The following is a 27,766-nucleotide window of genomic DNA, read 5'->3' on the forward strand; positions in this document are numbered from 1 at the left end:
TGAGTCGTGGCTCAGGAAGCCAGCAGAGACCGAAGAGCCACCCCAGGTGGGTGGTGGGCTGGTGGACCCTGGGGAGCCCCTCCTCAGAGCCCTGGACAGGCTAAGTTTTCACTGGAAGGCCCACCTCTCTGGTTTCTTGCCCGGGGCCAGGTTGGTGGTGGGGGTGGGGGGGTGTCCCGATTCCAATACAGCAAGTCCCAGGCGCCTGCTGGGCTGGGAAGGGCCAGGCTGGAGGTGGAGGGGGGCCTTTGTGTCTGGGCTGGACATTTGGGATTTACTTCCCCCAAGACTCAAACTGGTAACTGCAGAGTTTTAGTTGTTGCTTTTATCTCTTTTTGAACTGTAAAAAGAAATTCCCGAGGGGAAGGGGGGATACTTTTTTCTCATGAAAGAAGAAAGCCATGACTGGTTTAAGGAAGTAACCAACTTTCTGAGTACTGTGAGAAAGAACACTTAGAGTTTTGCTTTGATTTCCACGCACCCTGGCACCGGTGTGGGGGTGGGGGTGAGAGAGACAAGCAGAAACCCCAACCAAAAGCCATTTCCTTAGATCCGGGGTCTGATTCAGATACCTCCCCCCTCCCACCCATAACCTGTCACCTTGCTCTGGCTCTTGCCTTTCCCTCAGGGTTCTCACTTCGACACAATTGACATTTTGGGCTGGATGCTTCCTTCTTTTGGGGCCTGTCTTGTGCACTGTAGGATGCTTAGCAGCAACTCTGGCCTCTTCTTCTAGATGCCTTCAGACATTGCCAAATGTCCCCAGGTGTGTGTGTGTGTGTGTGTGTGTGTATGTGTGTGCAAATTGTCCTCACTTGAGAACTATGGCTAAGTTAGTGTTGCCTTCTAACTTACCACACTGTTTGCCTGGCATCACATTAATTGTTTCTTGCCTGTCCTCCCAGCAGAGGATGACATGAGAGTGGGGATTGTCTATTTTGTTCACTGATATATCGTAAGTGCCTAAAACAGTGCTTGTCACAGAGTTGGCACTGAATCAGTGTTTGTTTCTAGACGGGAGACTCTCTCTGTGTGGTGGAATGTGAAGTCTGGACTGTGTTAGGACAGCCTGATGCAGGAGAACAGCATGGCAATGGGATCCACAGGCTTGGGTTTAGTTCCTAACCAGGTCACTGGCTGCTGTGTGACCTTGGACAAGTGACTTCACCTCTCTGAGCCTAGTAGGTTCCCTCTTTTGTAGACCAAATACAAGCCTGCATCAGAGAGTGGTTGGTTGTGAGGGCTATCCGTCACTTAGACCAGCGATTTTCAACCTTTTTCATCTCATAGCACATAAACTAATTGCTAAAATTTTTCGGTACTCCAAAAAATATATTGTTTTGCCAATTGACAAAAAAAAAAAGGTATAATTTTGATTCATTCACACTGGACGGTTGTTGTTGTGCTGGCTGTTGTCATTTTTTAATTTGACAGTCTAAGGGAAAAGAGGCCAGTGCCCCTGACTAAAGAATCAGGTATTGCATGTGGTACTCCGGTTGAAAATCTCTGACTTAGACAATGGCTGGCATATAGTAGGTGGTAGATATTCTTTAATTGCAACATATAATGGACAACAATTTACCTGCTTATAAAATTAGCCTTCGTTTCCACCAAAACGTGTGTAAAAACAGGAAGCTTGGAGGATGGAACTAAGACACTGTTGGGGGGAGATATGTCTGACTCTGGAAGGCCATGCAGCTCCCAAAGTCCTTTTGAGGCATGAAGCTGCTCCAGAGCTGTGATGTCCAGTGCAGTAGCCACTAGCCACATGTGGCCACTGGTTGCTTGCAATGCGGTTAGTCTGGGTTGAGATGTACTCTCAGCGTAAAATACACACTGGATTTCAAACACTTAGCGCGAATCAAAGAATGTAAAATATCTCATTGTTGAAACTATAATATTTTTGATATAGATTAAATAAAATATATTATTAAAATTAATTTCCTCTGCTTCTTGGAACTTTTAAAAACAAATGTGGCTAACTAGGAAATTTAGAGTTACGTTTGTGGCTCCCATTTTCTTTCCACTGGGCAGGGCCACACTAAGGAGCTGGCACAAAGGGCAGTCTTGCGTCTCCATTTTACAGATGTTAAAACTGAGGCGCTCACAGAGAATTCAGTCCAAGGGCAAAGCTGGTCTCCCTCCCAGCCCTGGGCTTTCTTTTCCCACGCGCAGGCTGTCCGGTACCAGGGCGAGCTTAACAACAGGCCTGTGGTGTCCCCAGCAGAGAGGGCATTCTCTCAGGGAACCACAGAGGTGGGGTGGAACCCCTTGATGTCGCCCTCCCCGCTGCAGAGACCTCTCCAGACAAAACAAATAAGCCCTTGGGTCTGGCGAAGTGCAACTGCGAGCGGAAACCAAGGAAGATCAAAGACCCATTGGTTACCCCCTTCCGGGCGCGCAGCTGGCAGCTCGCCCCGACCCCAGGCGGGCACCCACAGGCCCCTGGGCAGGGGATCCGAGCGATTGGCCGGCAGCTCGCTGCTTTCGGACACTTGTCGCCGCGAGGAGTGGGCTGGGTCCACAACTGGCAGGGGCGCGGTAGGGGCTGCGCCCAGACTCACATCCACACCCAGGGGGCGAGGCGGGGGGCGTGCGGCCAGGAAGGAGCCAACATTCCCCGCGAAGGCAGGTCTCGGGAAGACTCGCAGGGCCGCGCAGCCCGCGCGCAGCAGCGGCCTCTCCAGACCTCAGTTTCATCACCTGTGTATTGGGGCCCTGGGTCCCGCCCAGCTCGCGTCGAGGGAAAACGGGGTGAGGGGTGAGGGTGAGGGTGGGGGGAGGCACATTACTTATAGCGACAGGAGCGGCTGTCCTGGCCGGGCAGGACCTGGGAAGGTGTTTGTCCCAAAAGCCGCAGGCCAGCGGCCCCGACCCCAGGCCCAGCGCAGGGTCCCCAGCCCCCGCCCCGGCCGGGGGACGCGCGCGGCGGCCTGGCGGGGGCGCTGTGTGGGGCGGCGGCGCCCGCCGCGCCCGCCCCCGTCCCGCGGGCCCCGCCCCGCCCGCCCGGCGGCCCGCCTCGCCTTTGATGCGCCGCGCCGGCCAATGGGCGCGCGGGGAGGCGCGGGCGCGGCGCGGGCTGGGGGCTCGGCGCGCCCGGCGTCAGTCGGGCCGCGGCGACGGCGGCAGGAGCTGGTCCCGGCGCCGCCTCGGGCTGCGCTCGGCTCGGGGGCTGCTCCCGGAGGAGGGCCAGGCGAGGGGCGGCGAGCCGCGGGGCCCCGGGCCGCGCGCATGGCTTAGGGGCGCCCCGCCCGCCGCGCCCCAGCATGGGGAAACTTCACTCCAAGCCGGGTCAGTGCCCCGCCCGCGCGCCGCCCCGCGCCCCCGCCCGCGCCCCGGTCGCTAACTCTCTGCCTCTCCTTTCTTTCCGGCTCCCGCCGCCCGCGATGTGCCCGCAGCCGCCGTGTGCAAGCGCAGGGAGAGCCCGGAAGGTAGGGGGGCGCGGGGCGCCGCCGGGATGGATGGATCGGCCTAGCCGCGGGGTCCCGCTGCCGGCCGCCCCAGCCTCGCGCTGGCCACCAGTCGCGCACACCGCCCCGGGGCAGCCTCCGTGTCCCCTCCGCCCCCCCTCGGTCCTGCGCTCCCTCTTCTGAGCCCCAACCCCTCCCCTCGCGGTCCCCGCCCTCCGCGCTCACTGCGCCCCCTCGTCGGACTCCCCAGCCCCTTCCCCCAGGATTCTGTCCCTTCTTTTTTTGGCCCCCAGCCCCCTCTCCCGAGACCTTGGCTCCTGCGCCCGCTGTGCCCCCTCTCCTGACCCTCACCCCCTGTTCGGTGCACCCGGCTTCAGACCCTCACGCGGGTTCTCAGCAGCCCGTCCTCTGGACTCGCTCTTCTGTTCCCCAGACCTTCCTCCTTGGGCACTGCTCCCCCTTCGCGCTCCCCTCTGGGTCCCTGCTCTTGGGGCCTCGCTGAGCCCCCTTCTCCTGTCTCTCGGGCTGTGCCCCGGCTCTCCCCCTCCCAGCACCCCTGCCTCTGCGGCGCGCCCACTCCCTCCCTCCTCTCCGCGGTAACTTCGGGCCCGGGGGCCAGACTCAGGGCTGGTGTCGTCCCGCCCAGGTGACAGCTTCGCGGCGAGCGCTGCCTGGGCTCGGAAAGGCATCGAGGAGTGGATCGGGAGGCAGCGCTGCCCCGGCGGCAGCTCCGGACCCCGACAGCTGCGGGCGGCGGGCACCGTTGGCAGAGGAACCCGGGTACGATTCCCACAGCCCCCCCTTCAACCTCGGAGATGGGTCTCCAGACCCCCCCCCCCGCAACTTTTACCACCTTCTTGGCACAGCCTCTAAGTCCAGAAGTCCCTTCTGAGCCACCCCTGCCCACCAACATGACCCTGTCCGCCCCTGCCCTGAGGAACCTTACAGGTGACAGGGGTGGCAGTCTTCTGCCTGGTTGGGAGCAGGGGGAAAGGTCCTAGGTGAGGAGGTGGTGCAGGTCCAGGCGATGGGGTAGCTTGTCTGTGCTGGGAGGACTTGGGGGCCTGCTCTTGTTTTTGTGGCCAGCATTCTAAGGTGGGCTTAGAGGTGGGGCTGGGCAGAGGAAGCAGGTATCGAAGGGTATCTGGGTGGAGCTCAGGACTGTGCGGGCCTCCATATATGCTCTGTGTGTCTGTGGCACTGTCAGTACCATCTGCCCGGGAACCCCAACAGAGCAGCCTGCCGTCTGGGTGGCAGAGCTTGGGAGGCACTGAGGCCCGGTAGACCCCCTAGCCTGGCCCACGAGGAGAGCGCCTCATTCTGCTGTAGCCTGGGCCCACTCCTGAGGGTCCCCGAGGTTGGAGTTGTTCCTGGGGAAGCAGTAGATGTGACAGGGGAGTGAGCGAGTCCAGCCCCAGCTCCTGGCCTGGGACTGGTGTTCACAGATGTCCTCTGAGCTCTGGAACTCGGCACGGTCTTTCAGATGGTCTGCGTGGAACTCAAGCAAGCCAAGGATCAAAGGATGAATCAACTTTTTGATGTGACATTTAATTTTTTTTTAGCTTGGAGGGGAAAAGACTGAGTCTCAGGTCTGGTTAGTTCTTTGGTCTTGTCCATGGGCTGGGGAGGGGCCAGTGGAGTTTTCAGATGTGTGTGTGCATTTGAGTGGTGGGGCCTGGGCTGGCTGCAGCTCAGTGGCAGGGGCCAGTGCTGGGAGGTGAGCCTGTGGATAAAGCCGACTCTTGTGCACGTATGAAATAACCTCTGCTCCTGGGAGAAGCTCCCATCTGCTCCTCCACCCTCCACTTAGCTGGGAATTTCTCTTCCACATGTCTCGTCATCTGTAGACTGGGTTGGAACTGGAGCTGCTGTCCCCTAGCACGGGTCACAACTTGGTAGGTGGGGGCACTGTAGTTAGGGCCCTTTAAAAACAGACCTGCAAACTTCCCTGTCTCCCCCAGCATTTCCAGTTTATGATGTACATATTTTTTTAAAGCCCAATGAAAATGATCCGATTTAGCCATATGAACAAATGCATTTGTGGCTCAAGACAGAGCCAACTGAGTGGATTTCCATTAATCAAGTTTGGGGTTTTTTCCGCCTGTTTATTTTTACAAAGTATTCCTGCAGAATGACATTTTTTGCAGCCGCCCCTCCCCTTTTTCCCCCCTTTCCTAAACTGCCAGGCAGCCTGCTCCATGCTTTAGGGGAAACTTGAAATACAGCGAGGGCTTACTTCAACTGACTTTTATCTTCAAAGCCGTAACAAATGTTACCCGCATGTTTTTGGTGGGTCTCCTTGGCATCCAGTCCTGGAGGATGGGAGGGAGGAGGAAGGAAGGAGAGAAAAACAAAAGTCTGTCGTTTTTAATTAAATAGTAGTGTTCCCAGCAAAAGGAATGCGAGCCAGTAAAAGTTGCCATGGGGGGAAATGAGGGAGGGTGAGGAGGGGCCCCAGCTTAAGTCGGTGGCTTTGGTGAAGTCACGGAATTGTGTTGCCTGGTTCCTTCCCCCAGCTGAGGACAGCACGGGACGGTGCCTGCCCCCCTTCCACATCCCCCGTCTCAGAGAAACGCTGAGGGGTCATTAATGTTTGTTCAAAGCACTTTTGAAGATGCAAGACACAGAGCCATGAGCGTGACATATGTTGGTGGTGGAGGGTGGGCCCTGCCCTCCAAGATACTAAGGGGAGGGAACTTCTGCTTCCTCGGAGTTGTGCTTGGTGACTGGGACCCAGACACCTGGGTTTCCACCAGCCCTGGTCCACCTACTGGGTGTTCAGAGGTGGGGGTGGCAAGTGCACCCTGGGGAGAGGTCAGGTGAGCCCAAGGTGGGGGCCTGCAAGGTGATTTCAGGTGGTACCTGGAGGATACTTTTAATCCTAATAGTTACGGTTTTATCAGAAGAAAAAAAACTAGGACGTCAAACCCATGATTTCTTAGATATTATTGCTTCGGATGAAATTAAGTTGAAAGAGGTCACCTGAAGTTGACTCCGAGAAAAATAACTAAGTGCCAGTAGTCACAATGGTGAATGTGGGGACGGGATGCCCACAGTTTGGGAAACACTGATTGTGAGCAGGACCGCTGTGGGCAACCCTCAGTCTGATTTACTCCCTGACTTTCAGTGGCAGGGAAAGGGGGGTTGCAAGTTCCCCGGTTACATCATCAAGATGTAGCAGGATGCGGGCTCCCAAGCCTGCTGGTTCCAAGGGCTGCCAGAGCCCCCCCCCCCCCCCAGCCCCAGGCTGCCTTGGAATGGGCTCTGTCTCAGCCCCTTCCCCAGCCTTTCACCAAAGTGTCCGAGGGCACCTTAGTGGTTCTCTTATTATTGTTATTATTACTATTATTATTGCAATGATAACGACTGTTTATTAAGTGCCTGTCCGTGTCGAGCGCTTTGCTTACATTATCTTAATCCTCCTCATACCCCTGTAAAGTTACCAGCCAGCTGGTGGGGACTCTTTTTCTCCCTCTCCGGAGCACTTTCTAGAACAACGGCAGCCACCACGTGTGGCGAAGCCCTGTGCCGGAGCATCTGCCCGGGAGGGCCGCACCTACTACTTCCCAGAGGGGTGGCAGCCTGCCAGCTGCCAGTGCTTCGGGGTGAGGCAGGTTTTGGGGTGCACAGAAGCAGGAGGGGCCGCTGCTTGCCCTCTTCCTCCCTGACGGGGTCTTGATAGCTTCGTAAATGTTCAGGTGGGTGGGTGCAAGTCACACGCAAGGCCCTGGGGTGTCGGAGGGTGACCTCGTTGGCACTGACCTAAGCCTGTCTTCCTGAATGCAAAACGAAACGAGGCCAGGCTCTGCCACCAGAGCTTGTCACCTGTACAGGCCGTTGTACCTTTGTATACCTTCAGAAGCGCGCCTGTAAAATGGGCATAAGAACATTCTTATCCCCAGCCGGGTTATGGCAAGTAACTCTAAAACGGGGAGGCTCGCTAAGACACTGGTGGAGATGGGGGGCCCAGCTTATGAAAGCAGAGTCCCCCTGCCCCATACACTGGGGGCTCACCTGGAGGGACACAGGCTAAGGCTGTGGCTTCTGTCCTCTCTGTGGGTTCAAGGTGAACTCCAAGGGGACATGAGCTCAGGGGAGAGAAACGATGAGGAACACGAGGTATACAAGTGCTACGAAAGGAGCAATCGAGTGAGCAGCTCCTGGGCCTGACAGCAAGGGGCTCCACCATGAGAAATTAAAATAAGCATCGAAATCTGAAAGGGATGGGGGGATAGTCTTGGAAATGGGAAGCAGCAACAGGCACTACAAAAGAAAACCAGTTGGAAATTCTGGGTCTGGACACTATAATGGGTGAAATAAGAAAGCTTAATGACGTAGAGACATAGATAGAACCATACTTGGAGTAGCAGCCCGTGTGGCTGTGCCCGCTCACGGATTTAAGACGACCGCCTCCCCGCCCCCGTTTGGCCCCTTTGTTCTGTGAGAGGCCTGAAGGGAGCCTGAGCCCGGTGCAGGCAAGGCTGCTGCTGGAGCAAAGGTGGCTGCCGGGCAGTTGGGAAATTTGATTAGGGGACACCTAGTGCATTTTGGTATTTAGGGAAGATTGGGAGGGCGCAGGCCCGGTTGGAGCCCGCGGGTCCCTGTGGGGCTGGGCGCTGAGGTTGGAGGCCGGCCCAGCTGCTGCCCGAGTGCCGGATTCCCGGGGAATTACCCTTGAATGATACCAGTTGGCACAATTAAAAAGCCCCGTGTCTTCAGCATATGGAAAGTGTTAGGCCTCCTTACGTGGTTTCAAAGCTATGTGCCGGGAGGTGGACTTGACATTTGAGGTAGAGCATAAATTAAATATTTGCTGTTTTGGAATTAAAAGATGACTTGCTTTGAGGCTGGCAGAGGCACTTGGGCCTCCCCTCGCTGGCATCTTTGAGTTCTTCACGGAGGGTCTTTGCCCCTGGCACCCAGGCCAGCTTCATACCCTTGCCTAGGAGCTTTCTTTACCCCTGGGGAGGAGGGAGGAGGACTGGGCAGCCTGAGCTGGGCAAAGTGCCAGGTGGGCTTCTGGTTTCCAGTAGGCCTTGGCCCCTCAGGACGGGGCGTGGGGCGCAGTCCCATTCTGAGAGCTTTGGGCATCTCTGTGGCATGCTCTCTGGTCGAGGCCTCAAGGATGTCCTGTCTTCCATTGGAACTTTTTTTCTTTGAGGAGGCCGGTTCCCTGAGTCAGGCTGTGTGCGTATTTTAGTCCTTTGAACTCAGGAACAGTCCCTGTGTGTTCACATTCTGTACAAACCCAGGGACAAGCTAGACCAGAGGACAACCATTGCGTGTCCCACAAGCTCCTGGAACCTGGGGTGTGTGTCGTCTCTTCTCCCGGTGGAGATGTCAGAGTGAGGGGAGAAGGCGGCCAGTGGGTGCACAGAGGGTGCCCCTCTTTATATCAAGAAGCTCAGGCTCCATGCTCAGGGACCGAACTGTCCCCGAGGGCTTCAGACATCAAGGCTGAACCATCGAGGAAAGAGTCACTTTCTGGGTAATGCATCTTCCTTGTGGTAGCCCCCGGGCACGTAGTGGGCGCTCGGGAGCTATGTGCTGAAGGAATGAACGAATGAATGGAGGGTAGATTAGGTCACCGCCCCGGCCTCCTCCCACATCTGCTTCCCAGCCCCGTGGGACCGGACGCAGGAGTAAATGGATTAGAACTTTCAGGCGCTCAGCTGTTAATTAATTCCGATCAATAACGAATTGTCATTCCTCATGAACCCCCTAGCTGTGCCAGGCCTTGAAGATACAGTAGCAAAGAAAGAGACGCGTCCCTGTCCTCCAGTGGCATCCAGTGTAAAAGAGTAAGCAGGTAAACGGGCTGACTGACAGTAACACTCATGAGATGCTGTGAGGCAGCCTTTCGGCCAAGACCTGAAAGCCAGTGAGGAAGAAGTGTGGGCAGAGGGGCGGCACGTGTGCAGGGAGGTGCCCAGGCTTGCGCTTGTCCGTGGAAACGGGTGACTGTCGGGTTGGGCAGCCCAGAAGGGACTGTGGGCTCCACGTGGCTCCACAGCCTATGGGGACTGGACATCTCTCTGGTGCCCAGTCTTTCGCAAGGCCCTGCGCACTCATGGCTCTCAGCATGTTGAGCTACTTGTCCCTCTGGACATGTGTGAGGGGTGGAGCTGCTGCGCGGTCAGTGTGCCGCCCCAGCCATCAGCATGCACCCTAGAGCTCATTACTGCGGAGTGTCATGTACTTGGGGGCATTGCTCCAGCTGTTTGGATGGATTGGTGGTACCCCTGCCCTGTGGGGGTGGGGGGTCAGCTGAAGGGCCAGAAGCCTGGCAGTGGTGGGATGTGGAGGACCTGTGGGGTGGGATTGACTGCCCAAGGGCCAGGGGACAGAGGCAGTGACAAGTCCATCCCAGAGAGAGCTCATCCTGGCCCAGAACCGCTGTGAGTCTGTGCCTAAGGGAAGAGGGACCCTTGCCTTAGTTTACCAGATGTGTCCTAGAAAGGGGAGTGCAAAGTGACCCTCATGTCAGTGGGCAGTGCCAATGTCCCTGAAATCTGGGGGCTCTGGCATCAGGTACCCTGTGATCCTCCTAGTTCAGGGGTTCTTGCAGCCTCGCTCACTGGCTGTGGGTTCACAATGTGCTTTGGTTTAGAAACTTTTGGAATTTTTAGGTTGCTTGTTGGATTCCAAAGCAGGCACTTCTGGCTGCCTCCCCGACTTCCCTCTCTTTTTTCACTCACACATGTTCTTTTTGTGGCTCTTGTCTCTCACAGACATTCTTTCTCTTCCTCTCGCTCTCCCTCTCCCTCTCCCTCTCCCTCTCCCTCCCCCCTCTCCCCCCTCTCCCCGAGGAAGGAAAAAATTCAGACTCTCACAAACAAAATATCTGCCATTCCATCTGAGGGAGAACTGAGGCAGGAGCCCAGAATATCCTGGAAGAAACGCCAGCAAGAGCTGAAGGCCTCAGTTGTTTAATCTGGAAGGCGCTCTTTGATGTCACCGTGCTCCGTTTATCCTGGGAAGCTGCCTGCTTCTTTACGGCTGGCTTCAGCCTCTCGGCATGAAGAGCGGCTGAGTTCCTTCAGGGTGGAGGAAAAGCCTGATCACTCCCCTAAGGGCAGGCTTGGTGATGCCGCTGCTCCTGCCAGCCCAGGTGGGGAGGAGAGCCTTTTCCAAACAAGCATTTCCAGAGACATAAGTAATTCTTTGATAACTTCCCGGGAAAGCGGAGGGGCCTGTTTATCCATGTGGGCACCGGTCACGGGGCCTTGTGAGGAAAGCCTCAGGTCCCGCCACTGAAGTCATCCTCAGCCCCAGGAAGGTGGCATGCACGGGCTCTTGCCAGGGTGTGTGTTTGCTTTGAGGGCACCATGAAATTGGTCTAGGCTTCACTTTCCTTACTTGGTGAGCCACGTGGGCTGTGGCCGGTGTGTGTGGCCTTGTGTGTGGCCTTTCAGAGGACTCCAGGGAGCTGGGTGGGCTTCACAGTGGTGTGACATCAGCTGAAGAGCCCTCCCTTTGGGTCTTGGATTTTCCAGCTAAGAAGCAGGATAAAGCACTTATTATATTTTTAGCAACTATCTATTGAATACATTCTATTCAAAGTTATTTATGCATCTGTGCAATACATACTGAGTACGTACTTTAGGCCACGTACAATCTGCTCTATCAATCAAGCATGGTTCTTGTTCTCGTGGGGCTTACACTCTAGTACAAAATATTTTTAAAAACAAATTGTGGAGTCTAAGTTGTGGTATTTGCCTCAAAGGAGAAGTACTGGGTGCTCTGAGAACATTTAATGGGGATCACACCTAATCTGAGTGGTATTCGTTCCACAAATCTCTTGAGTGTGCTTAGGGTGTTGTGGAAACTGTGAGAAATAGGATGTAGTTCCTGCCTCACAGAACTTAACGTTTAGTGGAACTAAATGTCCATCTTTGTCTCTCATTGATTTTTCTTTTCTTATTGCATTGGTTACATACCTATACTGTTTCATAACCATTAAGAATGATGTTTGTTGTTTATCTGCTTAAGAAAGCTTTCTTCAACTCCTGGTTTGCTAAGGTTTTTAAAAGCAGGAATGATTATTGAATTTTATCAAATGTTGCTGGGGTGTTGATGGAGCTGATCATTCTTTGCAAATGTATGATTTGTATGCATGATTTGCATGGCTACATTTCCTAGTGCTCAGCTTTCTTTGCACTCGTAAACTAGATCCTTGTTGTGATAGATCGCTGTTTTAAAATGTTTCTGTGTTTGCTTTGCTAACATTTTACTTTGGATTTTGTATGGATATTCATGTCAGATTGTTTGGCTCATAGTTTGGGAAGGTGGGTATGGAACAATGAAGACAATGTTAAGGGACTATTAGAGGATGCTCTGGGGACACTGCGTGTTTAGAGCAGCAAGTGCCAAGTGGTCTACGGTCAGAGGTGGTCTTGAAGGAGCTGTGTTTTAAGCCCAAAGGTGAATGGGGGGAGGGGTGGCGGTGAGCAAGGCAAGGTGGGGATCTATAATGGCAGTGCGAGCGTGTGCAGGGTGGGCCAGCAGCATGCGGTGAAGACGGCAGTTCATTTGAGATGCTGATTGAAGTTCAGTTAGCTGAAGAGGGGCCTGGGCCTGGGCCTGGGCCTGGGGGCCTTCTCAGCCATGGTAGGGAGCTTAGTCTTTGTCCTTAGGGGAGACAAGGGTCAGGCCCTGTGTGAGGGGCCAGCAGGGCAGAGGTGAGCCCCGTGATCTGGGGGAGCTCTTGTGAATGGAAAGAAGGAATGTGGGGATGGCTTTCAGTTGTAAAAGTACTTTGGAGGACCAAGAGGAATCAAGTGACTGTCTTCTATGGCTCAGTAAGAGATTCCAGGATGTCTGCATTGGTCCCAGCACAGCACTTAGTTCTTAGCTGCCATCCAGGGAACCCTTGGAGCTATAAGTGATGGGCCAGAGAAGTCTAATAGGACATAAGGTAGAATAGGGTGGCGGTTAAAGAGCAAGGAGTCTGGAGCTCAGTGTCCTGAGTTCAAATCTTGCTGCACCGTTTTCTAACTGTGGGACCTTGGGCATAGCATTGGACCTCCATGTCAGCCAGGAGGAGAATGGGCTGTGGTCAAAGAGAACTCAGAGGGGTTCTGCTTTGGGTTTGGAGTGACGGTTGGGGTGTTTGAGATACAGAGAACAACCAGGTTTGGTAAAAATGTCTCGAACCAAGGGTTTGGGAAGTGCAAAGGCTCGGAGGCATGTGTGGTGCTTAGAGAAGATCTTCAGCCCACTTCGGCATGTGACTTAGGATGGGCCACAGACTCTGAGACTTCAGGGCAGAAATACGTGGTCCCACAGAGGGCCTGGGCCACGCCTGGGGGCGGAAGGTGCTGTTATGTCTGGTAACCCATTGTGAGCCCTTGCCTACCCACTGCAGATCTTCCCCTGTGACTATTTTTTTTACTGATGTCTGCGCACTGCAGCTTCTCTCCTTTCTGGCAGGGTGGGAGGTTGGGGGAGAACCTCCCCGCACGTGAAGTGGTGCCAACCTGGATCTGATCGGCTGGCCTGCACGTGCTGCCTGAGCCCCCGCCTCGAGTATAGAGCTGGGCCCTGGAGAGGGTGGGGCAGAGCATAAAGGGCTCCTGTTAGTGGGATGGGCCTGTCTACCCTCAGGCCACAGGTGAGGGCTGGGGAAGACCACAGCCTCCCAGGATGTTTTTCTAAAGAAACTCCCGAAAGCCACGTGCTCTGCCCCTTGCACAGAAGCTATGGCTTAGGGCGGCTCCACTGAGGGGGCTTGGGCATGCTCCTTAGGGGCGCCACTCCATGCCTGGCTTCTAGAGGGAGCCTCGTTACAGAGCGGCTTGACCTTGACTTCGTTTGTTTTCCCCTCGACTTTAAGAGCAGAATGACAAGGTAAGGAAACTACTACAAACCAGGGACACAGCTGCCCTTTCAGTGGGCACTGGAGGCTTCTCTTCCTGTTCCCCTGCCCGGGAATCCAGAGGGGCACACCTCAGTCAGTCCTGGGTACGTGCCCCCTTCTCCATGCTCTGTGGGCGCTGCTAAGTGCCCCCCGTGAGCTGAGCCCCTCGGGTGCTGCGCTGAGTGTCCGCTGTATCCAAACCCTGGGCCAAGTGCTGTCTGTGCTGCTCAGTTTTCACAGCGTTGTTATGAGGCAGGGACAGTTATCATCCCCATTCTACTGACAGGGACACTGAGGCTTAAAGAAGTCTACTCCTTATGCAGAGTCACCAGGCTTGTAAGTGGAATCTTGCTCCAGCCAGATTCAAATTTAGGTCAGTTGGATTTGAGAACCATCTTAAATCAGTTTAGATGACTTTTTCCCCCTTAAACTATTTTATTACCGTATTTGTGGCTCATAAAATCAATTCAGTGACCAGCATTTAAAAAATGAAATAGAAAAGAATAAATTTATGTCAGAACTTCACATGCAGTAAGAGTGAGTATTGCTTTGTGTAACTTTGTGTGTGCTTTGTAGACGTGGCTATAGATGTGGGCATCCATATTTGGAGCTGATTAGCTAGATGGACCTAGGTTATCTGTATCTACGCACGCACTTCTGCCCAAACCCATATGCACAGGGGCCAGTGATAAACCATAATTCTTACAGTAGGTCACCATCAAAGTTTGGGAAACACTGGGGTTTGGTCATGGGTGTGGGCTCTGAGCCTGCATGCCTGGCTTTTAGTCCTAGCTCTGCTTCTCACTAGCTGTGTGACCTTGGGCAAGTTCCCTACCTCTCTGTGCCAAAGTCTCCTTCGTTAGCTTCAGGCCTTTTGGTTTGTTGACTTGGTCAGAAGGAATTCTCCCAGGACGGCCATGGGTGCTTTCTTGCTTAGGGCCTGAAGAAAATGAGGAGTCCTTTGTGGGTCTCATGTCCTCTTGCCTGAGAAACCACCTCTGAGTGTGAGCAGTGGTAGCTGCCTCCCCGGTAGGAGGACACACGGCGGGGTCCTTGGAGGCTGGACAGAGCACAGTGTTGGGAATCCTGAGCTGGGGTGGGGTGGGGTGGGGTGGCTTAGCTAGCAGGCAGGTATCTATTGTGACCTCTCCTGGCCTTTGCCGCCGCCTCTCAGAATATAGTGAAGAACGGGAGGGTGTTTAGGTTGTGTTTGCTGTATAACAGATAACTCCAAAATGTATGACTTAATCATTTTATGATTTGCTTAAGGTTGTGCCTTTGCGTAGGGCCTGGCAGGGCTGACTTGTCTATGGCTCCATGTGGCATAGTTGGGGTGGCTCAGACAGCTAGGGGCCACTGCAACGGGTGCACTGGGTCATATGTCAGGGCCTCGGTGTTCTTCCAGGTGGCCTCAACACCTGGCTAGCTTGGGCTTCCTCATGGTATGGTGGCCTCAGGGTATCAGGCTTCCTCCCCAAGAGAGAGGAAGTGGGAATTGCCGGGCCTTCTTAAGGTTAGGACAAGCATGGGCAATGCCACGTTCTCTTGCTTAAAGCCATTCATGGGTCCGGCCCAGATGTAGGGGAAGGGACTGTACTGGGGCATAAATACTGGGAGGTGGGGTTCACTGGGGTCGTCAAAGTCGTCTACCAGAGAGGTTGTGGTCTCCTGGACAGAAACTATTGAGAGGCCGAGGGAGAAAAGGACTGCATGGTGTTGGTCGGGTCCTGGATGCTGGTGGTCACAGCTGGGTGGGCAGGGACTGTCTTGATGGAGGGACATCAGAGGCAGGCTGGAGTGGGTCATGCGGCTTCTGGGGAACACCTGCACGTGCAGAAATACATACTCGCGAGAGCGTCCATGGCTGCGTTATTCAGAAGAATGAACACTTTGTCACGGCTCAGACATCCGTCGCAGGGTGCAGGCTCGCGAGCCACGGTGCCGCGGCCTCACGCCTCTCCCCGCGGCGCCTGAGGCTGCGCTGGAAGGAGGCCCGCCAGCTGTGGCCTGAGCGGTGCAGGAGCCCAGCCCAGGAGGAACTTGGTCTTGGTTTTGGCATTACACAAAAGTCTCTTCGGGGCTACACGTCCTGTATTTGCAGGTGCACAGGGAAGGGTCTGGAAGGATGCCCCTCAAAGCCTGTTCCCCTGAGGAGTGCTGGGAGGAGGTGAGGAGAGGAGGAATTTCACTTTCTGCATTACGCATTTCTGCACTGTTGACTTTTCAGTGAGCGTGTACTATGTTTGTATCTTTCAAAAAGCTAGTACAAGAGAGTGAGGGTTGAGGAAATAGCATATGTAGGCAGCTCTATGGAGCTCTACTGGTGTGTGTGGGGCAGGGATAGGAGGGGGGGTGGGGTGGGAAGGACTCAGAGGCTGACCTGAAGACCACCTGCATCTGAAGCTCCTCAGTGCTGTTTAAATGCAGAGACCTTGGGTCCCTGTCCCCAGAGGCCCTCTGAGTCAGAGCCTCTCTGTACTGGCTGATAACTGTGCTGACGGGGACCCTGGAGGAAAGTGGGGAGGGGTGGGGTGCAGGGCGGAGGCGGCTGAGGCAGGATGGCACTCCCCGTCTGTAGAACCGTGGGATCAAGCGAGTGGCCCTGTGGAGAAGCCGGCACAGTTCCTGGCTTGTGACAAACTCTTAGTTCATGTCTCTGTCTCCTTCTGTGCCCTTCCCCATGGCTGTGGCTCCTTCAACCAAGTGGCCTCTGAGCTTTCCTGACCGTCATCAACACCTGGCCTCTGTTCCATGGTCACGGGGCCTCATTTTATACCTGGAGGAGGGGATGTTAAAGGCCCTCTACCTGGTGCTCTCCAGCAGGACTTCCTGTGAGGATGGCAGTTCTCTGTGGGAAGAAAGTTCTGTCCCCAGGAACTGTTAGCCACCTGTGCTCTGAGCACTGGAATGTGGCTACTGTGGCTGAGAAACTGAATTGTAAGTATATTTTATTTGAATCAATTTAACTGTAAATTTAAATAGCACAGCTCTGGACCAATGGAGAAGACCCAACACTGCAGTGCAGCTGGCTAACCCTAACCCTATCCCTAATCCTAACCCAACCCTATCCCTAATCCTAACAGTAACCCTAACCCTATCCCTATCCCTAACCCTAACAGTAACCCTAACAGTAATCCTGACCCTATCCCTGACCCTAACCCTAACCCTAACAGTAACCCTAACCCTATCCCTAACCCTGACAGTAACCCTAACCCTATCCCTAACCCTGACAGTAACCCTAACCCTATCCCTAACAGTAACTGTAATCCTAACCCTATCCCTAACCCTGACCCTAATGATACCGCAGCTCAGCTACCCCCCATCCTGAGGGCTGTCCAGGGAGTTGCTTGCAGCAGGTGGTGGTGGGAAGAAAGCTCTGCCCTCAGGAAGCACTGGGGAAACCCTCCGGGGGACTTCCCAGACCCAACCCCTTGGAGTCCTGGCTTTGGTCAAGCTTGAAGGGAAGCAGCCCCAGCTGGTCATTGTCACAGTCAGCGATGGGAAGGGTTGTGGGGTTCCAGGTGGGTGGGTAGGAGCACCTTCTGGTGTCATAAATCGAGGTCCTGCTGGGCAGCTGCTTCTGGGTGCTCGGGTGAGGACCCATCCCCTTGGCTCTGGTCTGGGGCGCTGCAAGGCAGAGCCCACCTCCGGGGCTGGAGCAGCTGACTGGGTGCGGCCTGCTTTTCCCCAGTAGCAAGAGCCAGTGTTTATCCAGAGCTTAATGGTTTGCAGATCCTTCCTCACAGTGATTTGTTAGGCCATTACTATTTGCAGAAACCTGGCCAAGGTCCATAGTCATCCCCTGGGGAAACTGAGGCAGACTGCGAGGTCTGAGACCGGGTTGCGTGTGGCTCCCATCCTATCCTCAGGGCAGAGGCTCAGAGAACGTTTGCCAGGTGAATGAGTGTGTCTTGGGGGGGCCTGGCAGCTTGGCCAGAGGGCCCGGGGTCTCAGAGGGGGCAGGGGCTCAGGTTCTGGCCTCTGAATCCCACCTCCTCTCTCAGGTTCCTGCTGCTCTGAGTCTCTGAAGAGCACCCCTCCTTGTTTCTTTCCTACCCCTCAGAAAGGGCCTTCCGCTTTTTTCTTATAAATAAAGGAAGTCGTGTGCATGGGTTAAAAAAAAAAACGGGGGGAAGAAAATTCAAAACAGTACTAAAGGGAACAGAGGAAAAGGGAGCCCTCCCTCCCACCTGATCCTCCGCCTTCCAGGTGTCCGTGGTCCCCAGTTCCTCGGAACTTTTCTCGCTGTACCCCGTCTCTGCACACTCACCCCGGCATGGACTGTGGGAGCCTCTCAGCCCACAAGACTGGGAAGGGTTGGCATTTGTAGGTTAATTGAAAAATTCATTTAAGATGAGGAACCATAAAAAAGTGACAGAGGCCTTAAACATTTTCTTTTAACTTAAGTTGCACGTTATAATCTGGTTCTGCTCCTGGCTTTTTTAACTTCACAGTGTATCTTGGAAATCATTCCACATCCGTACGTATAACCTTACTGCGCTGTGGCGCTCAGCCCTCCATTGTGAGGCCGGCCCGCAACGCCTTCCACGGATCCGTCAGTGGCCACTTTAGGTGGATGGTGTGCATTTCTGCGGCTGTGCTTCTGGCCCGCCCCAGCCACACACACACTCTACACCCTGATGTCATTGCCAGGGGTGACTTTACTACTTTTCTGGCAAAGCCAGTCTCTCCCCCAGGTTTTGTCTTCAAAACCCAGAAGGGAAGCGGCTTTGGGAGGAGTTTGTGGTTGAGTAAGTGTGGCCTTGCTCTGGTGGATTAGGCAGGACTTTTTGGGTTTTAAGCCCGTCTCACCTGTTTTATACAAAGGCACGTTATTGGCTCATGAAACTGGGAGCTTTGGAGGGTGGATTGAATTCAGGTACAGCTGGATCCTGGAGCTCTGGCTCTGACCCAGGATGCTGGTCTGTGCCTTCAGCTCTGCGTTCTTTTGGGTAGGCTTCATTCTCAGACAGACTCCCCCAGGTAGTGGTAGTTTGGCTCCCACCAGTCTGGGCTTTCATCTCCGGCTGGAAGAGAGTTCCAGCCAAAGCCCAAGCTGGGCTCCCTTGTTTTGATGAGTCACATGCCCATTCCAGAACCGATCTCTGTGCCCCTGATGTTCCTGGGAGTAGGGACTGGTATTAGCTACTCCCAAACCTCAAGGGCAGGAGGTAAGAGTGGGTGGTTCCCTAAAGAAAAGCCAGCAGTAAGGAGAAGGCTGTGAAATACATGCTGGGTGGGCAGAGAGCACCTGCACAGCCCGGCCCCCGGGGTAGGACTCCCTGACCACAGCTCTGGCCAGCAGCTGGCGAGCATGCATGGGAACAGGCAGCTGACCGTCTTGGGAGAACTACTCCTTGACAGTGGGCCTTGGAAGAGCCTGCATGGTTTGCCACCTCCTCCATACAGCCCACATGGGTCACAGCCTTACCTTCAAGCTCCTGGCCTTTCCATGAGGATCATAGATCTATGATCCTTAATGCTCAGCAGGTAGGTAACCAACCCTTTGGGGCGACCACTAATTCTATTGGTGTCTCTCTCCTCAAATAAATGCTCTTATACCTTTCACTCCACTTTCAGGGTGCCCATAGCCCCAAGGTTAAGAACCCTGCCTTAGTTTGTATGGCTAGTTTTTTAAACCTCATTTTAACTTTTTCCCCCCTACGTGGGCCTTCTCCCAATTCCAGGGGGCTCAGAGCTTTGAACCTTAGTTCAGATAAGGTTTATACTGAACCCTGTTGAAGTTGGGTCTTAAGTTTCCTCATCTGTGAAATGGGGAAAAGAATACCCACCTGCTGGAGTCATTTCAAGGATTAAATGAAATAATGCACATAGCGGTTTACTGCTTAGCCTGCAGTGAGCTCTCAGTAAATGTACCCAACAGCCTGCGGAGCTGTCAGTAGGTCTGCACTGTTCTGGGTTGACTTACTTTGTCTGCCCGGGTCCAGGACAGCACCTGGACAAGCTTGGGTGCTATTCGATGGGTGAAGAGAGACCACCCTTTTCGCTCAGGAGTTGCCACGTGATGATTTTTTTCCACTTCCAGATGGGGAAACTGAGGCCTGGGAGGTTTCAATGACTTAGCCAGGTGTCTCGGGGTTAGTTTGGGTTAGTTATGACTGCCTTTACACTCCAGTTATAGGGGACCCCTCCCTTCTAATCTGTGCCTTCTGCCTGGATAAGGGCAGGCCATAGGTGACAGCTCACCTGTGCATGGTAGCTGCTTGATGGATTTCCCAGGCTCAGCAGGGTCCTTTCCAGTCTCAGACCCCAGCCAGTGGGTCCCTGGCCTGCCCAGCTGGACACCGGGTCCAGGGTAGTGGGCATTGTTCTGTAGAAATTCGAACTGGGGCTTTGCTTTGAGATTAATACACAAAGTCCCTGTGGTTAGCGGCAAATTAATCACAGCGCTAAGGAGGGACTGTCTGGGTAGACATGACTTCATGAGCTTGTCATAAAGTCAGCCCCTGCCATGTTTCACTCTCCAAGATTTTTGACTTTCAGAAAAGGAAGCACAGATAGAGTTACCAAGTTTTGCAGAAATATTTGTACTGGGCAGAAGATTGCTTTATGGCGAAGCCAGTTATTTCAGGAGACAAGCAAAGGGCCCTTTCTTTTCACGTCTGTGGGAGGAAAATATTATGCCGGGAAGCCTGCTTCTTGGACAGGCCGTTCGAGAGGCTAGGCCACATTTCTGGAGCTGGGAGTGGGTGACAGGTGGTGTGAGGGCCTGGGGGACCCCGAGCGTGCCCCCACTTTCTCTTACCCCTCCATGGGGAGTTGGGGCTTGTTTCGCAGGTAGAGGTCCCCCCAGTATGTGAGTCTCCTCACTGGGGAGACAGCAGGTCTGGGGTCAGAGCTAGCTCTGCCATTTACCAGTGTGGGGCTGGGTCCTCACCTATCTGAGCCTCAGTTTCCCATGTGTAAACTGGGGGTTACATAGCTCTCGGTGGCATGGGCGTGTTGTCAGCGTTAAATGAGAGCATCCATGCCAAGCTCTTACTTGTTGACTTGGTTCACGCTCTCCGTGGAGGTGAGGCAGGTCGGAGGCCGACAGACGGGCCTCCCTTCATCCACGTTCCCAAACCAGCTTGTCCCGTGGCTCCCTTTGCTGGAGCCTTCGGGTGCAGGGGGCTGTCTCCTGAGTCCCGAGTGAAGACGTCCGGTCTGATGCAGCGGGTGGGAGGCCGGGCCACCCCAGCGTGGCAGATGTGTGGGCCTCCTTCCCTGCGCTGGGTCGGTACCGCAGTTCTCGGAAGGGCCTGTCCTCTCCGGGAAGTTCGGGGAAACATGTTGGCTTGGTGGTACTCAAGGAGGGTGGGTTTGACCTTTGGGGAGAAGAGTTTGCTCCCTCCCCCTCCCTCGCGCAGGAAGGATGCCTGCCAGGAGCTCTGTTTGCGTCTGGAGCAGCCATGTGCCTGATAAGGAGGCGGCATCCTTGCCCCCTTCTTGCTTCTGACCGTGATCCTTTTAAGTTGGGCCGTGGGGAGGGCTCATTTACTCTGTTCCCTTCCTCACCTCCCTTTCATGCTATAGAGTGCGAGGGAGAGTTTATCTTGTTCTGCAGGAGATCTGTCGTCTTGGCTTGGGAACGGCATCCAAGTTTACAGAATGGAGTCTGGTGCCCGGAGCCTTCGGGTAAATATTTTGGGAAGTTGGATTCCACCGGCTTTAGGGCCCGTGGGCTGGGCAGCGCGTGCTTTTCCGTGACTGGACGGCCGAACTTGGACTCTGCTGATACAGTGCCGGGTACATGCTGAGGCATCTTAGCACCCAGGATTCCTGCCTCTTCAGGGCCCCCTTGGGCTGTGCCTCCGCCCTCCCACCCATGCCTATGGCTGCTTCACTCCCTGCAAATACATCTGCCCCCCTTTATCCTCAGAGCCCCTTGTCCTTCTCGTGGAACCTCCAACATTCATTCACCACCCCCATCCCTGAAGCCCGCCCCCAAGCCTGCCCCCCGTTCCTAAAACCTCCACATCGCTTTGCTGACACCACCTGTGTTCTGCCCTGGGCTGACTGAGGCAGATAGGTGGGCCCTGGACAACATCCATGTTCTCCTGCCTCAGTTTCCTCATCAATACAATGGGATGGAAATAACAGACCCCCCTTCCTAGGGGGAGGGTGACAAGCTAATACCTGGGAAGCCTCAGGGCCTGCCATGCAGTAGGGTTTGGTAACATTTCAGTCTCCAGACTATACGCTCCTGGAGAGGCCAGTTTTCATTCACCTTTGGGTCTTCTTGAGAGCATGGGGTTCTGTCTGTAAGGCCTGAGGGCACAGGAAGTGGAACCCGCAGGCTGGGAGGGGTGGGTTCCTTGGCTGGAGAAAGTCTCTCAAACTTGGTTTGTAAAGAAGATAAACGCTATTGCTGTAGCAGGGTGGTTGCAGCACAAGGGACATGGTCGACTAGCCACTGGTGTCACACGGCCATTGAGCATTTGAAATATGGCTGATTTCTAAGGCTTAGTATGCAAACAAAGCATAGAAAATTCGTCATCAATGATTTTCACATTGATTATATGTTTTAAATGGAAGTATTTTAGATATGTTGGCTTAAAGAACATTTAATTTCACTTTTTTAAAAATGGGGCTACTGGAAAAATTAAAGTTACAAATATGGCTTTTGTTCTATTCCTATTGGGCAGTACTGGTCTAGATTCCATACCATTTGTTCTTGGGGACAGAAAAATCTCACTCTTTTTAGTTATAAAGCACAGATATACATATAGGTCTATATAAATAGACACAGATATCTGTGGTATTAACATTTCACGGTGGGGTGATAGGAAAAAAAGCCTAAATACGCTCTGTATGGGGCTGGGGGCAGGTAATGAAGAATGAGAGATCCTGTTTCAGAGACAGCCAGACCTGAATGAGATGCTGGCTTTGCCCCTAACTAGCTGTGTGACTTATGGTGAGTTCCTTAACCTCTCTGTGCCTGTTTCTTCACCTGTAAATGGGACTAGAAATACATCCCCACCTATCTGTCATGTCGATTAAATATGAATGCCTCTGAAACACTTTGCTCAGTACCTGACAAACAGAAAGCAGGTAATAGGACAGTTATTATGGTTATTCATATTAATGTGCAATTAATATTCATATGTAATTACTATTAATGTAATTAATATCCAGAGGCCGAACAGGGCTTCCACTTCCAGAATTTACTGAGTAACCATAATGACTTTTTGCCTCTGTTTTTCCATCTGGAAGATGTGTTGCTGGAACAACCTGCTCAGCACTGTGCCAGGATGTGGGTGGGGGTCTACACTGTGGGCTGGTCATGGTGGCCTTTGCTGGGCTCATGGCTGACCCTCTGGCTGTGTGGGAATCCAGCTGTCAGGGCTGTGCTGGGCTGGGCATCACCTCCCGGTGGCTGCTTTCAAAGGGAAAACCGGGAGGAAGGTGGAGGCAGACGGAGAGGGGCTGTCTGCTGACTGCCCGACACAGACAATTGGATTAAAGGTGCCCTTCAAGGACTTGGAAATTGTCAGTGACATGGGGACTGCAGGCAGCCACCTTCCAATAACAAAAGCAAATTCCCTCTTCTGAGATCACAGTTTGAGAGACACAGATGCTGAGGCTCTTCCTCCAGTGGGAGGAGGTGATGGAGAGGCCGGTGAGCAGTGCAGCTGGCTGTGCGGCCTGGTGCACTGGGGTTGATGCCCATGGTGGCCTTGGCGATTGGGTGCGGGTCTTCGGAGTTTCAGGTGGCCTGAATCCACGTGGAGGTTTCCAACAGCCTCTGGTTTATCTTCTGTATTTCAGCCAGGCTGCTCGTACAATGCAAATGGGATTTTATAGAACTGTGCTCCTACTTAAATCTCTACCTTGACTTCCCGCGACCTCAAAGGTATAGGGTCCTTCCCATGGTCTAAGAGACTGAGCATGATGCGCCCGTTTCCCACTTCTCAGCCCTGCTCGCTTCCTCCTCACCATTCGTGATCTTTTTGGAACACCCCCCACCCCCCCATCCCAGGGCCTTTGCACATGCTGTTCCTTCTGCTTGAAATGCCCTTCCCGATACTCTTTGCTGGGTTCTCCCCTGCTCGCCCATCAGGACTCAACTTCCACATCACTGCCTCAGAGCAGGCTTCCCGGAGGCCCCACTCAGAACCTGCTTCCTTCCTTACTACCGCTCCTGCTCCGGCCATGTCATCTCTGTCCTCATTCTTGTCCTCCGGGTGCTCGCCTCCAGACCAGTGCTCATCAGTGATTTATTCCTGTGGTAACTGAGTGACAGCTCACCTCCCACAGGAGCATCAACTCCGAGGTGTTGGGCAGTTACCCCCGGGGCTCCAAGGCCTGACACAGTGGGGGGCACGTGAGAGGGCCTGTTAATCTGTGCAGAATGAAATCGCTTTGCTGTACGTCCTGGGCAAGGCCCCTCTCCTCTCTTGGCTTCAACCATCCTGTTTGTAAGTGGGGGTGGTAGGACTCAGTCACTTCTAAGTTGCTTCCATCTTGGACTTTTTTAGGAATTAACCTGTGCTTTTTCTTGGACCCCATACGTTACTTGGAAGGCTGGGTGTTGCAGGGTCACGTGTCCTACCCTTTCCTTTGTGCTCCAACTGGGCAGGCTCATGGGTCTACTGTGGGACCCTGGGAAACAGAAATCCTCTGCGTACCTACTAGCCCTTCCCTACATGTGGGCGCTCGGCACCCCCAAGGTTCCTTTTAGTAATGAGCTTGGCTGCAGCGTGGCCCTGGGGCTTGAGCCCGTCTCTGCCCAGCCCAGAGAATGCTGAGGCCAAAGGGGTGCTGACCTGCCCATGCAGAAGAGGGAGGACAATGGGCTCTGAAACCCGGTGAGTCTGAATCCTGCTACCTATCAGTTATGTGACTTTGAGCAACTTCCTAACCTCTGAGACCTCAGTCTCCCCATCTGTAAGATGGGACTAGAGTTGACCCTCTTGGGGCTGGTGTATGAGTTCAGTAGCCGTGCTTGTGACCCCCGTGGCCTGGCATAGATGAGATGCTCAGTACAGCTGCTCTTGTTATGATTAATAATTATTCCTTCACGAAATTGTTCTCGTGAGGGAGAAGGAGATAGAAATCTTTCTGGAATTTCTTCCCCCATGGAAAGGTCTTCGTGATTTCCTTCCTTCTGGAAACCCCCTGCCCTCAGCACCACCCTCTCCCTGTCCCTCCATTGTTCCCCCTACACTCTGTCTGGTCACCGGCTAACTCATTAGTGTCTCCAGTTAGAGGGTTGCTATGGAGACCTCCTTGTGCCGAACTTGCCCTGTGGGCCGGTGCGTGCCCTGTTACCCCCCCTCGGGCCCAGGGGCTACAGTCAAGGGTTAGGGGGACAAGGGAGGCTCAGTGTGGAGTCTGGGCCTCCATCTTCCCCTTGAGCTGCCCTGTGGAGCCAGCAAGTGCTTTTTGGGGTCAAATCAGAACTGGCCGGGGCTCTGCCGCAAGGGACCTCCCTGCCTAGGCCGTCGTCTTGGCTCAGGGCTGGAAGAGGGTCTGCCCTGGCAGCCCTGTGGAATCTGAGACCTGGGGGGATTAGCACCCTTTCTGAGCGCAGCTCTGAGCCCTCTGGAGTGTATCTGGCAGCTGTTCCCAAGACTGCCTCTTGTGCATCGGGGTAACTGGGGAAATTCAACATATAACTTCTGGGTTCAACCCCTGGCGATTCTGACTCAGTGGGTGTTGAGGCCCCTTATGGAAATAGGCCAGGCCCGCTTCAGCCACAGGGATGGAAGGGGGAGGGGTGGCGACCCGAAGAGGATCAGGGTGTCATTGTCACAGATGGGGGAGGGGTGCCCAGCGGCACCAGCGACAGCTGTTAACTAACTATATCTGGGGTGCAGCCCTGGAGTCTCCTTTTAACATACACATATACATATATGAATATATATGAATGTATATGTATGTATATTACATGTGTATACATATCTATACATTTCTAAATTTTATTTGTGCCTTATCACAGCTTTTTTTTTTTTTTAAAATTATGTTTTTATTGATTTCAGAGAGAGGAGGGGAAAGAGAGAGAGAGATAGAAACATCAATGATGAGAGAGTCATTGATTGGTTGCCTCCTGCATGTCCCCCCCCGGGGATCGAGCCCGCAACCCTGGCATGTGCCCTGATGAGGAATCGAACCACGATCTCCTGGATCCTAGGACAATGCTCAACCATTGAGCCATGCCCAGCTGGGCCCTTATCACAGCTTTTTGAAGTAAACGTTCTCCCATTTTACAGATGGTAAAAGTGAGGCCCTGAGTGACAAGGTCCCTTCTTCCAGGTCATGAGTATCAAGTTCTGGAACTCGATATTGAATCTTTACTTAGGACTGCCTGTGCTCCCCCGGCTTCCCCACGGCCTCTCTTGGGACTCAGTTTTCCTGCCTGTCAGATGGGTACACTGTACTATCCTTGACCAGCACCCTGGTGGACAGTGCTTGGAAAGTGGAGCTGGGGATTGGAAACTGGGGTGCGTGAGTCACCCGTCCCGACGCAGGGTGACTCCTTGAAGTCAGGACTTGGGGCTGAGGTGTCCTGGGAGGGCCTGTTTGGTTTGGTTGACGTTTCCGAGTGATGCTGGGCCTCACTGGTACTCTGGCTGAGCTGACACAGCCGTCTTTCCCCAGGGACTAAATTTAGGATTCCTCGGCTGGTGGCTGGGCCTTGGCTTGTTTTTGGAAAGTCTCCATTCTGCTCCTCCCGCTGCGATGGCCAAAGCTCAGGCATGACCAGAGGACTGTCTTGCCTGGTCTCCACTCACACACTCCAGCCTGAATCGATCCTTCCGAGTTAATTAGCAGCTGGCCCCGCAGGCCTGACGTGGCGGGCAGGAGGGCCGTGCTCCTGGTGTGCCAGGAGCCAGGGGGTCCCCTCCCCACCGCGCAAAGGCAGAGGCCCTCTCACGGAGGCACTGGGGTTTTCTTTGGCACTCGGTGAGCAAATGGCTCCCTCTCCCTTTTCTTCTGAGCCCTGTAAAAATAAAAAGTTAAAAGACCCTCAAGTTTGAACAGTAAAACCAAATACATGAAACCAAGCTGTTTCCATGTGGGGGCCACAGGCTGAACACCCAAGTTTGAAACTTCCTCTCGTCGGAATTTATGGAAGGCTTGGAAACTTTCCCTTTTCCCTTTAAACATCAGAATTGGCTCGGGGCATTCTTTAAAAGCACAGCCCTGGTGCTGCTCGCAGCTTGATTTAATACAGCTTGAATACAATACTAACTTCTGAACCCGCTCTCTTCAGAGAGACGTGGAAACTTGTTTCATGACACCAGTAAGTAGGGTTTTTTTTTCCTTTAGCCAAGAAGTATATTCTAAGATTTATTAGATTCTCCACTGCCCTCCCCCTAGTAACCCAGATTCTCACTGGAAGTAAAGGAAGCTTGCTCAGAACATGTTCTTTAACTAGGGGCTGGAAGACAGGGAGACCAGTCCTGGGGGAAATGTTGGCTCTAGAAGATTCAGCAGTGGCCGGGGCCGCTTCACAAGCATTTGCTTCATAGACCAGAACCTTAGGACCTGGGCCTTAGGCATAGCAGCAGAGGGGTAATTGTATTTTGGGGAGACAGGGCTGAGTGGGAATGGGGGTGGGGACATTGGGGAGGAAAGTCAGCCTTCCTGCCAAGGGGAGGGGTAGGGTCGGTCAGCCTGTGTTCCTGGGAGAGGTTATCTGAAAAGCCAGAGATGTTTTCACAGTTTTCCCCCAGAACTAACTCAGATTCCTTCTCGCCTCTGCCTTTGTGTGTGAGTCTCACATCTGAGGGCTCCTTCCCAGGGCCATGGGGTCGAGTTTGGCCTTTAGGATGCTCAGGGGCTCCAGTGTTGGGAAGGGGGTGTGTGTCCTTTCTTGTTTTCTCTCTGGATGCAGCCGAGGCTCAGCTGGGTGACCTGCACACGTGTTTTTGGCTCCTACAGCATAAAACATTTTTAATCCACTAGTTGCCAGCATTTAAAAATTGGACATATTACATAAAAATCCAAATATGAGAGGATGGAAGATCTGGAAACACCAGGCCTACATTTGGGTGTGGCCATCATTGGGTGCACCTTCTAGAGCAGGGCTTCTCGACCAGAGCTGGAGCTGGGGACATTGGCAAGTGGGAGACATTCTTGGTTATCACAGCCTGGGACGGGTGGATGCTACCAGTATCTGGTGGATAGAGGCCAGCGGTGCTGTTAAATATCCTGTGTGCACAGGACGGCCCCTCATATCAATAATGCCAAGATTAAAAAACCCTGTTATGGGGAGCCTGAGGGTTTCCTTTGGCTTCAGAGCTCTCCAAGCCCACTCCTGGCTTCTGGAAGATTCTAAGTTCCCGAGGGGCTGGTTGCCAGCCCCTTGGCTTATTCCTGACTTTTGTTCAAAGTTGAGACTAGTTGCCCCTCCCCTGTCCCAGCAGTTCATTGGGTGGGTGGGCAGGATACACTCATTGAATAACTGTTTTTTCCAAAATAATTTTTTATAACTTATTCTTGATCAAGCTAGTAGGCATAATTATTTGGAGGCTTTCTGGTGGGCTGC

General features: G+C 53.7%; 1 protein-coding gene across 1 annotated transcript in view; it reads left to right on the top strand.

Moving 5' to 3' along the window:
- The first annotated feature begins 3,227 nt into the window (after nt 1-3,227).
- Nucleotides 3,228-27,766, top strand: part of NKD1 (NKD inhibitor of Wnt signaling pathway 1) — a 67,614-nt gene continuing 43,075 nt past the window's right edge. The window contains exons 1-3 of the mRNA XM_087826611.1: nt 3,228-3,291; nt 3,399-3,431; nt 4,057-4,190. Coding sequence (XP_087682737.1) covers nt 3,267-3,291; nt 3,399-3,431; nt 4,057-4,190 — 192 coding nt within the window. The 5' untranslated portion in view covers nt 3,228-3,266. The remainder of the gene's footprint in view (nt 3,292-3,398; nt 3,432-4,056; nt 4,191-27,766) is intronic.

This window comes from Miniopterus natalensis, chromosome 18, assembly GCF_054644295.1.
Source record: "Miniopterus natalensis isolate mMinNat1 chromosome 18, mMinNat1.hap1, whole genome shotgun sequence".
Classification (NCBI taxonomy): domain Eukaryota; kingdom Metazoa; phylum Chordata; class Mammalia; order Chiroptera; family Miniopteridae; genus Miniopterus; species Miniopterus natalensis.